This window comes from Callorhinus ursinus, unplaced genomic scaffold (assembly GCF_003265705.2).
Source record: "Callorhinus ursinus isolate GAN/ISIS: 27379988/994484 unplaced genomic scaffold, GSC_fseal_2.0 scaffold2, whole genome shotgun sequence".
Classification (NCBI taxonomy): domain Eukaryota; kingdom Metazoa; phylum Chordata; class Mammalia; order Carnivora; family Otariidae; genus Callorhinus; species Callorhinus ursinus.
In genome coordinates, this window is record NW_027397064.1 from 28,931,264 (window position 1) to 28,943,530 (window position 12,267).

General features: G+C 39.4%; 1 protein-coding gene across 9 annotated transcripts in view; it reads right to left on the reverse strand.

Moving 5' to 3' along the window:
• The window catches only part of PARD3B (par-3 family cell polarity regulator beta), a 1,017,627-nt gene that overhangs the window by 394,507 nt on the left and 610,853 nt on the right, over nt 1–12,267 (reverse strand). For all 9 annotated transcript variants that reach the window (XM_073879629.1, XM_073879634.1, XM_025892834.2 and 6 more), the window contains 2 exons: nt 10,073–10,243; nt 5,474–5,606 (listed from right to left, as the gene is read on the reverse strand). In XM_073879629.1, coding sequence (XP_073735730.1) covers nt 5,474–5,606; nt 10,073–10,243 — 304 coding nt within the window. The remainder of the gene's footprint in view (nt 1–5,473; nt 5,607–10,072; nt 10,244–12,267) is intronic.

Consider the following 12,267-nt stretch of genomic DNA (forward strand, 5'->3'; position numbering starts at 1 on the left):
TGATCACATATCCTTGGCCTCTCAAAACATTTCAGCTGCACACAACAGCCTAGAGAATAAAGGTCTACGCCCCTGGCAGGCGACGTCGGCTCCTTACCGCACACCAGCTACCCAAGACTACTTACTGTTCCCCAACCACAAGCCTGGGCCCTCTTACCTCAGCGTGTCTGCTTACATAACTGCAAAATCCAGTCCCATCCATCAAAGTCCCACCCTTCTCTCAAGATCCACCTCAGTATTTTTATAACAGTGGCAGAGAACACCAGTGCTCACTCGATCTGTGTCCCTCCTTTCTTCCTGCACATACAGACCCCATTTCCCAGCCTTCTTTGTCCCTAGACTTGTTCTTGCCAACAGCAGGTGAGTTGCTCTGGTCATTGACATCCCCAGTATCAGTGGTTACGAAAGGGTACATTCTCTCCACCTGTCCCATCTCCCAGCTGCAAGGAGAAGGGGATGAGGCTCTAGAAAATGGCCTAGCCACCAGTGGAAGGAACCCAGGTGCCTCCGTCACTGCAGGGAGCACAGCCCCCGTCCTCCAGCTACCATACCGCACTGGGCTGTGGTAAGACAAGAAAAATACTTTCACTGTCTTTATCCCCTGATATTTGGGGTTTATCTATTAATATTATGGAAAATTATTCCATTTGTAACATTTATCACATGTGGCTATTGCAATGAGCTATCGATCTATCATCTATGTATCCATACCTGTTTCTCTGACTGGACTATGGAGAAACTCCTTCTAGCCCTCTTTCTCCTCTCCCTCCTCTTCTTCAGCATCTTCGCTGGATTCTTCAAGTTTTATTACAATTGTTACCTTTAGATTTTTTTTTTAGAGAGAAAGATTGCACTGGGGGACGGGGGGCAGAGGGAGCAGGAGATAAGCAGACTCCTCGCTGAGCAGGGAGACTGACATGGGGCTCAATTCCAAGGCCCCGAGATCATGACGTGAGCTCAAATCAAGAGTTAGGTGCTTAACCAGCTGAGCCACCTGGGTGCCTATTACCTTTAATTTTTGTTTCATCCACATGAACAATCTACATATTTTTAAGTATCTATAGGTACAGAGGCAAATACCTTCTTTGTTGACTCTCTATCCATGGTATATTTTTAAACATGTTCAGATGTTAAAAGGAATTTTTCTTTCTCTTGGCCCAAACACCTCTATTAACCCTCTGTCAGTGTGAAAATATGGAATTCTTTTCTCCAAAAAATAATATTTCTGGATTTCATCACATGTACAAGGTTAAGTTTTGATGGTCATCCTATATATAAATGCCTGTGAATGCTGACAGTGCAGCCTCAGGTAACTACTTCATTCATGACCCAATAACCCTTATTTTAATCTTTTTTTTTAAATTGTTGTTACTTGTTTTACAGATTCTGTCCTGCTAGGGCCGGATCAGAAAAGAAGAGTGAAAGGGGTTGCAACTTGAGACAAGGGCTCAGCGGGCTACGGCCCTGGTCCAAAACAAGCCCGCCATCTGGTTTTGTACATAAAGTTTCATTGAGCACTTATGCTCACTCATTTACTACTGTCCATGGCTGCTTTTGGACTACAGCGGCAGAGCTGAAGAGCTGAGACTGAGATCCCTTGGCCTGCAAAGCCTAACCTATCTGGCCCTTTACAGATAAAGTTTGATGACCCCTTGTTTTTTATATTTTTTAATTAGAAAAAATTTTAAAGCCTATTCTTGAGGGCTATAACAGCATTGTATTCTTTTTTGAAACCCTGATGGTGTGTTCTACACAATGAAGGTATTCAATAAACAGCAGGCAAATTGAAAAGTATAATTCAATTTCTGAACACCACTCCAGAGGGAGTGTCTTACGTGCTACAGAGGGGTGGACACATGCTGTTTCCCCAGAGAAGGCACATTAGGAATAATTATACATTATGTGTCTGCCCAAAGGACCCCAGGGAACATGGATCCAATGAGACAGGACACATAACCGAAGGGGTTTGATTTGCGGTGGGGATGGAAGTCCTCCAGGAGCCCTTCCTGGATGGTGATCCTGAGCAGACTTAGGACAATGGGTGACTCACACATGGGGCTGGAGTGCAGAATTGAAAGGGGAGGGGAAGCAGGAATAGAGCACAAAAGGGGGAGACGGGAGCAATGAAAAGAGAGCTAATAACAAACCAGAGGCAAATGGTGCTTATTATTATTACTTACTCATTACTTGGCCACGGGTGAGATCTAGCAGCAAAATTCTTCAGAAAATACAGTGTTGGTATTTCATATTCTTTATTACCATTTAAATGCTTAATAGGATTTTATAACTAAACTGTTGGGACACAGCCCCCGTCCCGACCCCTTACCATTTGGGGCACCACACTCATTCTACTGCAGGCATTGCTAGCAATTCTCCAACACAAATGTGAATTTTCTGGTGTTACAATTTATACAAACGTTAGTTCTAAAAATGCCTTTTCCCTGTAACAGCTTGACAGGAGTATGTGTGTGTGTGTATATATATATATATATATATATATATAAATAACCGAGGAACTGTGGGTGGTATGTACTATTATTACAAAAAAATAGATGGAACCCAGCATATCAACATTGGATTTTTAAATATACAAAGGAAAGGAAAAAGGGAAGAGAAAAGAAGTGAATGTTTTGGCTGTAACAGTTCCTTTCCACACTAGACATTACATTTTGTCAACTCAATCTTGCTTTTCTGAAGGGGCTCCGTAAAAAACTTGGTCATGTTGAGTCAACACTCAGGTTTCACGAGGCTTACTGGCCTCTTGCTACCTCATGTGCAACTGAAACTCAGAAACTCTCAATGGTTCCCAATATTTTAAATGTTTTTAGTATGACAAAGAGATGATGATCATGATATTCTTCTCCAGCATCATGTTTACAAATTCTATTATATATATTCTTATCTCTAAGTCAATAGGCTTACATAAAAGTAAGACAATTTCATCTATGGGTCTCTTACGATTAAAATTTAATTAGTCTATGCCTTGATAGGCCTAATTCTTTAACTGAATATTGTATAACAGATCTACAAGGAAATAACAGCAATAGATTTTTCCTGCTTTAAAGAAAAATAATGTTCAGTGCAGTCCTTGAAAGAACTGGATTTTTTTGTCACCTTGGAAAATTGACATGGGGGGAGGAAGTATAGCAGGAATCTGGTAGGTAGCTGACCTGCACAGTTTTTCACTGGTGTAAAATGTTGTTCTACCTGGAGGTAAGTCTCAAGAGGAAGGGAACAGACAGACTCCCAGTGGTTGTCTATGGCCACATGTACCCAAAGGACCTAACTGTTCAGTGGAAATACAAACTCAAAACATTCTACTGAAGTTTCAAAGAATTATGACATTTTGTTTTTAGCATGTGCTTCGACTGGACTCTAATATTTGAATTTTTTTTTCCACGTATATCCTTACATTTTAACAAGTTCTATAGTTTCATTATTTTGGCCTTTGTTGTCCCTTCTAGAGATACTGTCCCATTTCCCTATCTCGATGTCCTCTAAAAATACTCCATGTAATTACCACTCCAGTGTCAGTATTTTATAGTTATTAAAAATGAGGGGCATCTGGCTGGTGTAGTTGGTGGAGCACGTGACTCTTGATCTCAGGGTTGTGGGTCCGAGGCCCACGCTGGGTGTAGATATTACTTAAAAAATAAAATCTTTAAAAAAAAATGAAACAAGATAGGGGATAACATGCCCACTACTACTTTGGTATAATTAGGAATAAAACCTTTAACTTGGATTGTCATTGTATCACATGTTGCTTGAGAATTAAACGCCAATCAAAGTATGTAAAGCCTAGATATTTTAATACACATGGCAATGTTCTTGATCACTATATGGGCACAGTAGAGAGAAGGCTGTTCTAGTCTGTGGAAAACTTGCTGTTCCTTCCCCAGATTCTCCTCCTACTGTGATTTAAGGTCTCAGAAAGAGATCTTGCTTTGTCAAGACAAATTTTAATTTCTTAAAGAAGATGAGAAAAGACAGGGTATTTTTTTTTATCTGATACAAAGCCAAGTGAGCTTTTAGTGACACTCTTGGTATCAGGTGAAAGGACTTCAACAGTTTCAAGAGACCAATGTAAGACAAGGTCTGTGCTGTGGTTTAAGGAGTGAACTTGAATCAGAGAGATAGGGGCTGAATCCAGGCTCTACCCAGATCAAGTATGTGGTCTCGGGTTAATTATTTACTCTCTGTTTCTTCATCTGTAAAATGAGGATAATAGTATTACCCACTTCCAGTGTGCATGTAAATTGCTTAACACAGACTCTAACAGACAGTAAACACTTAATAAATAAATGGCCACAGCTGTTGCTGCTACTCTCACTAAAATGGATGAAATCAGAGGAAAAAAACAGTGTCCCATTCTGATGAAACAATTTAATTCTAGAGGAATCTGAGAGGTACAAGCCTGTTCTGATGGAGTTCTCAAGAGTTTAGAACTTGTTCCCATGTAGTTAAATTCTGGTAACATCTTAAATGTAAATAAGGGACCGATTACATAAATAGTACCTGCGTTCAACAGATTACTATGCAACCACTGAATGTGATGCTGAAAAGTATTCAATGACATAGTGAGATGATCCTAATGTGTTATTAATTAAAAGAGCAATTTCCTAAACATCATATATAGTATATTTCATTTTCATTTTACATATGCATGTTTGCATGAACAAAAGACTTGAAATACAGACGTAAAAATGTTATCGATTAGTATCTTTGATAGAAGTATGAGTGATATTAAATTTTCTTTTTATTGCTTTCCCCTAATTTTTCTGTAATGAATATGCATTGCCTTTGCAATACAAAAAACTTAAAGTTGTTTTTAAAAAAAGACATGCAGGGAAATTAAAAAAAACTTTTTTTCTTGGTGACCTAAAGTATAATTTTTTAAAAACAAAGGAAAGTCCAAATGTTTTATATCTAGAGCTCTACTAGTACAGGATAATAAGGGAAAGACAATGACAATGTAGTAAGGGAATAATAAGAGCATTCCAACTGTTACACAATGGTCTCGGTTCATGGTATTTACCACACTCTTCCTAGAATCTGTGAATCATGTTATGACCATCTTATGGTTTAATACTAGTCCATACATGTTTTTTTAAGTTTAATAGTTATTTACATTTGGTAACTTCCAATAATTAAAAGATTGTTAAAAAAATAACAGTTTGCCATTTTGTTTCTCCATTCTGCCATTTTGTTTTTGTTTGGCTTGTTTCACACATCATCCTCCGTGTTTGGGGCAGCAAGCATAGAAACTGTCATTTAAACTGGAGGCGATGCCAGGAATCTGCTTCACAACTTCTGAGTCAGCTCTCCCACCCATCATCTCTCCGTGTTCATGACTCAGAGTAACAAAGCCTGCACTTAGTGTAATTAACTTCCCTTAGTCCTTTTTTTTTTTTTTTAAGACAGTCTTGTGTTTTCTCATGCCATTTGCAGTAGATGGAAATGGACAGACTCTTACCTTTCTGTTTGTCTTGTGAACTGTAAGTGCCAAATGGATGCAATGAACTATTATCATTTCTCCTGGAGGTGGTTATAGTGTTTTGACAATTCTCAAAGCATGGCTTAGAAAATGCCCCACACTCTGCAGGCTCCTAAGGGATAAAAATAAAAATTACATTTGCTTTTTTAATATGTTCGAACTTGGTCAATGACAGCAAAGTAGGAGAATGATCAATTTAGGAATGATCTTCCAAAAGTCTACTGCATATACACTCTCAACTGGAAAATCAAAATGGCCTTATCAGTGAAAACATCTTTGAATACGAAATACAAAAAATACTGACAATGTGGTGCTAAGGATTGGGAGTACTCATAGCCAACACCAAAGAGGATTAACTTTATTACTCTTTCCCCCCACTTACAAATGGCTTCTTTCAAATTTTCTTCCATCTGGGAGTACAGCTTGTGGCAGTGTCAACACAAGAATAACGGTCCATGCCAAGGGTATTTGTCTGCCAACCAGCTGGTTCCTCTCTCTCTCTCCCTCAGCGACTAAGTGCATATGCTCTAGGACAAGTCAGAACCTAAGCAGGTTTGCCACTCAAATACCATGAGTGTGTCCCGCTGCAGACACTGGGTCTGTTGCCCAGAAGCTAAAACAAACTCTGTGACAATACCAGACAGTGGTCCTCCTGAGTTTTTGCCCACTTTTTGGTATTTTCCCCTCCTATTTGGATGTTGACAGCCTGCAGACAAATTCATAGTGTCCTCAAGATGGCTGTATCCAGAGTAACAGGCCCACAAAGCATGTTGCACGGGTGTGAAGAGGTAGCGGCGGGGGGCCAGTTTCAGAGGGCTCCAGCTGTTTGTTCAAGAGGACTGAGGCACACAGAACTGGGGGCTGCTCTTGCTTAGACTGTGTGTCTTTCTAACAGATTTCAAGGAAGTCATGTGGACGCCATCTCACCGTTGTGCCTTTGACCATTTGTTTTTGTTTTGTTTGTTTGTTTTAAGATTTATTTATTTGTTTGTTAGAGAGAGAGAGCACAAGCAGGGGGAGTGGCGGGCAGAGGCAGAGGGAGAAGCAGGCTCCCCGCTGAGCAGGGAGTCCCATGTGGGACTCGATCCCAGGACCCTGAGATCATGACCTGAGCCGAAGGCAGCCACACAACCGACTGAGCCAACCAGGTGTCCCCCCTTGACCATTTGTGAGAGGAACAGGCCACATACAGAACACAGATCTGATCCCCAAAGCTCTTTACTTCGGAGCAAAGCATTTGGCCCAAACAATTTTATTATACTTTCCTCTCAGTTCCACAAGCTTGATATCCTGCTAAACAAAATATTTAAAACATTCAATTTATGCATTCTTAATAATTAAAATATTTTCAGCTGCTGAAGTTCTGGTAGCTTCTTGTTGAGGCTTATAACACTTTTCCCACACCCAGTGTTACCCTCTGCCTCTGTACTGCTAGTCAAACCAGACTCAGCAAACTACTCCTAAATTAAAGCTGGAGCCCTGGCAGGCAGGAGAGGTAGGACTGACTGCACCTAGCCTTGTGCTTTAACAACAACGACAAGAACCAAAAAAAAAAAAAAAAAAAAAAAAATTCCGCTTTCCCAGCTCTTTGATAAATGACACAATCGATATCCCAACAACTGATCAGTAACCAGCCTAATTAAAGTATTCAGCCTGTAAAATAGGGCTGTCGTGGAGCCCTCCATTAGTTTCCCAGCCAATAAAAAACATAATGGATTTTTAAACATATTCTGCTTCTACCAAGAGGAGCTTGTAGCGGGGAGGGAAATGTTTTGGGGAAGGGGAAAAAAACAGGTCATAACCCATTTTTTAATACTAAGTCTCTGGGCTCAAATAGAATTACAGTTGAACCTCAAGCTCATCCTTTGAAAAACATGGTTCTGTTTAAAATGATTCTGATTCCATCAAGGACTCATTACATATTCTTCACGAGGTCCTCATCAAAACTGTTTATGTATCTTGAACATCTGGGTAATGTGGGAAAATACTCCAACAACTATATATTTTGACTTTTCTTAAGTAGCTTCTTCAATTTTTTTTATATCAATATAATGTTCAAGTAACCATTTTGGTATTCTTGCCAAATCTAACTAATTGATTTGCCTGAATGTATGAGCAGTGCTGAGACCTTTTTCTCGGTGATGCTGCTTTTTTATTGTACCTGAGGGTGCAATACAGAAGACACCAAAAGCATGAGTGCACAATATATGATTTGACACAGTAAAACACAGAACCGGGAGATCATATAGCTCCAGACGTTTTGTTTTTGTTTTTGTTTTTCCCAATTTAATAAAGATTAGTTGTACATTAGAGGCTGCTGTCTTCATAAGACAAAAACGCTCTTTAATCTTCGTGGGTACCACAGAGATTCCCGATAGCTGAGAGCATCAAGTGCCTGCTCATTCCCCATGGAAAGCATGTAAATATTAGGGAAACTAAAAAGGGACCTTGTTTAAATGTCCTCATCAAAACTGCTTTTTGTCCCATTTCTTAATTCCCAATTAATTTCCTAGTGAACTATATTAACAAAACACTTCTGAGGATGGGCAACAAACCGAAAGTTTAGTACTTTCTTCTGATGGAATAATTGTCAACCCATCTCAGAGTTGGAGAGTGGAAATATGTGCAATGAAGAAGAATGTAAATGATAAAACGTCTCAACTAGATGAGCCCAAATACAGAATGTTTACCCACCAGGCACGTGCCTGTTTTAGAGAAAGACATGAAATTAGGAAAGGGGAGGGGTAGCAGACATAAAATGCCTAACAACCATGTTCATTTTTTCTTTCTTTCTTTTCTTTATTCCTTAACTTTTGCTATTTGCACAGGTGTGGTACTCTACAGCAGTGCCTTCCAGACTTTTCTCTTAGTTGAAATATCTTTGTTCCAAGAAATCTGAAGGGAGACATAATAAACAGATGCGCAGAGGGGTGGCTTAGGGGCCCACGGGCCATCCTTCACACCTACCCCAGCCAACTGGGTACCATGAATCCCAAGGCTCTAGAGTAAGAATCAAATTAAACCAGAAAGGAGCCAATTCCATCGTGGATGGAAGCAATAGATAAGGGTTTTATAACTATGTACATAAGTAAAATCCATTAAATATTCATGGAAGCCTCTCTGTCACTTAAGCAGACACAAATGTTGAAAACGAGTTGGCTCATTATATATAGTCTCCAGTAATTGGCCAATTTACATTTATTTAACATTTACAAGGTTATGTACAGAAGAGTAAAAAGGTACAGTTACCCTCTTCCAACAGCTGATAATATAACGAAGTGAGATATAGTTTATAAGTTTACTACTTCAGCTGACCCTCTCAGATAAAGTAGGTCTCAGATGCATCTTTTATTCATTCATTTGACAGTATTTATTAAGTGTCTACTGTGTGCTGGGAAATGAGGATACATTAAGGGATAAAACAGACTATAGTATCTGTCATCTGCAAGTACTGAGCCCTCAGCTATGTCTTCCCATAGCCAGAAAATGGACAATCTGGGAGTTTTACTCAGGTAATCCAAAACTTTAGAGCCTAAGCTTTTAACTACTATGAGTTTCAACTACCTTCTACTATTGTTTAATTTGAAAAATCCTCTTTTTTTAAGTTGAACATATTATTAAAACTAATATTTTATGTTAGTGTGTTATTAACAGTATTCTATGTTAACTGCCTCTTACTGTATTACACAAACATTACTTGTCCTCAGAGAATATTTGTGTAATGTGCTCATGTTTTTCTTAACTCTTAACTATGATCAACTGTTTTCTTATCTTTTCTTAAAATATTTTTAGGAGCATTTAATAATGATTTTTCATATATAAGAGAAAATAATGTTTTAGGAATATTTTATATTTATTATAAATATGTTAATATACTTGTATAATAATATAATTGTGTAATATAAATATAGTATAGTTGTATGTAAGTGAAATGTTTAGGGATATCAGCATTCAAGAATATTTTATGCTTACACCTCATGGGTAGGCAGAAATATTTCTTACGTTAAAAAAAATCCCTAAAAAATCATGATAAAATACTGTAAAAATACTTATTTAATTAAAAAACATTTATTTAATAACATGAAGCAAGCAGCTTGCTTAACAGACCAAATTTTAAATTAGTTAACTTCCAGGTCTGTATTAGCTATGTGCACATTTTGGGGGAAAATGTACTGCATTATAACAATCTTCACATTAAGCACTGTATGCATCTGATTAAAAACTTTCTAAAGTATGGACACTATACGCACCTCAATCAAAAAGTATATAAAGATGCTACATAGTTTAATAGTTTATTATATGAATGAAGTCCAAAGCTCTAGAAATTTCTGAGGGGAAAAAACTGGAAAATATGGACCTGTTATATTTGAAAAATTACTTACTTTATATGCACATTCTTAACACCTTCTAGTTATACCTATAATATACAACCATGTGTTTGCCGCATAAATCCATCAGAGCCCTTCTGGGGCATATTTTTCCAAAATTTCAGAATCAGTACGATACTAAGTGACAGAAATCTGCATATTCTAGGCGGCCATTTGGCAATTCGCTGAGGGAATTAAAGATATGCATCACCTCCAGTGGTCTCTCTGGTCTCCGCAGAATTACCAACTGGATCATCCCTCGAATATTTCCTTCCATGGACATTGATCGCCTCAGTGTCTCCATAGCTTCATGGTTGGACTTTCCCAAAAGAGATTCCCCATTAACGGCAATCAGCTGGTCATTCATCCGCAGACGACCATCCTAGGGCAGAGGGAAGAAAAACAGTATTAAATAGAGAAAAGTATGGTGATGATGGATGGCTATTCTGGAAAAAGTTCAAGTTTAAAAAGAAAAAGAAAAAAACCCAGCCATTAGGAATGATTTATTTTCTATGGCAGAACAAGGTTCTGGAGCTTATCAAATAGTCACAAATACTAACAATAATGAACTGTGTGAAAGTATGTTTTTGAAATCTCAGAGTCCCAAGCTGCAATAATTTAGACATTTGTATAATATCTCTTACCTAAATCTTTGGCAAGCATGCTAACCTAGCCCGATTCTGTCATTTTCTCTGGCAGGGACCATACTGGCTCATGGAAAGGGGGTTTGGAAACAAAAGGAAGTGGTCACATCACTTGAAACAAGGGCTTGCATTTGCGGGCACAGGGAGACATTATGCTTAAATGTTGCATGTTTGACAGTGGTAATGTGTCTCCTAGATCCTACCGCTAGGTCTGTTGAACTGTGCTGAAAAAAAAAAAACAAAATAAAAACCACTTCATGTAATTTTCTCTAATACAACCAAAAAGTTGCTAGTCTGCTAGTCTGCAAAAGAACACAGAGGTGTGCAGTGAGGGACTAATTTGCTATGATGTCTTCTGGCAGAAAAAGGGTGACAAAAGAGACTGTCAAGCATTTTTTGCAAGGAGACTCTGACTGATGAGTACTTTTACCCAGAATCTTCGGAAGCCACATACTACAAAGTGCACAGAAGCTCAACATGTGGATCAGCAGCCTGGACTCCAGTCTGAATCACTTCTAGACACTAGTCATCTTCAGCCAGAAGTATCACACAAGCTAGAGACTGGGGTGCCATCTCTGCCAACAAAAGAACTTGGGGGGGACCACAGTGCCTCTCCCCCATAGGCAGCCTCGAGGGAAAAATCTTCAAAATACTGACAGTCAGATTAGGGACATGCCTTAGACCTGTTTTCACACTAGGGTAGAAAGTTCTCACTACGAGGTACAGGTGCAGTTTTAGGAATGTTATGATGTAGGGGCGCCAGGGGGGCTCAGTGGTTAAGCGTCTGCCTTAGGCTCGGGTCATGATCCCAGAGCTGGAATCGAGCCCTGCATCAAGCTCCCTGCTCCTCGGGGAGCCTGCTTCTTTCTCCCTCTCTCTCTGCCCCTGCCTCCGCTCGTGCTCTCTCTCTCTCTCTCAAATACATAAATAAAATCTTTTTTTTTTTAAAAAGGAATGTTATGATGCCACTGCAGCTAATAAACTTAACCAAAATACCAGGAGGTTTGTATGACAAGTTACCTTCCTAGAGAATTCCTCCATAAATTATCTCTAGTGATTCTCACAGAACTCAAGAACTAGAACAATGCTTTTATTCACATTACAGATAAGGAAACTGAGGCAGGGAAGGGCTGCAACTTGCCCAGGTCACAAAAGCAAACCAGAGACACAATGACCCCAGTTCTGATATCATGCACTTTGGCTCTTCAGTCTCCCTACTAGAATTCTCTTTATTATTTGGTCTCTAGACTACAGTTGTACAACTCTAAAATAGGAAAGGAAAATATTGGAGAGTTTTTACAGGAGTAAGTATCTGGGATCCATGTTCAAGTTAAGAGAATAAAATACAAAAGATTAAAACTTCCCTAAGAAATGAGAAAACCAGGCATACAATGAACAATAGGACCAACTGTGCAGCTTTGGGAGAGAAAGCCTGCAGACAAGTTGATAAACTTTGACAAATTCGGTAGCAGATGGTCAGAGGAAGTTCTTCCACTGACAGCAGGGGAAAGGCTGAGTGGTGAAAGCTGCTCTAGAGAGCTAATGCTGTGATGGAGATGCACTGCACGTGCCACCTGCTGGTGAGGGCGCTGGGCGCGTGGGCTCGCAGAGGCTGCCCAAAGGACCATATGCTCCTGAATGAAGAAAGTGGGATGTCAAGGCGACGAGATCGATCCAGAAGGGCATTTGATCAGAGCAGGAACATGTCTGAGTGGACTGCCTCCACAGAGCATGATGTCTCCTCCCTTCCTCTTGTCTTCCC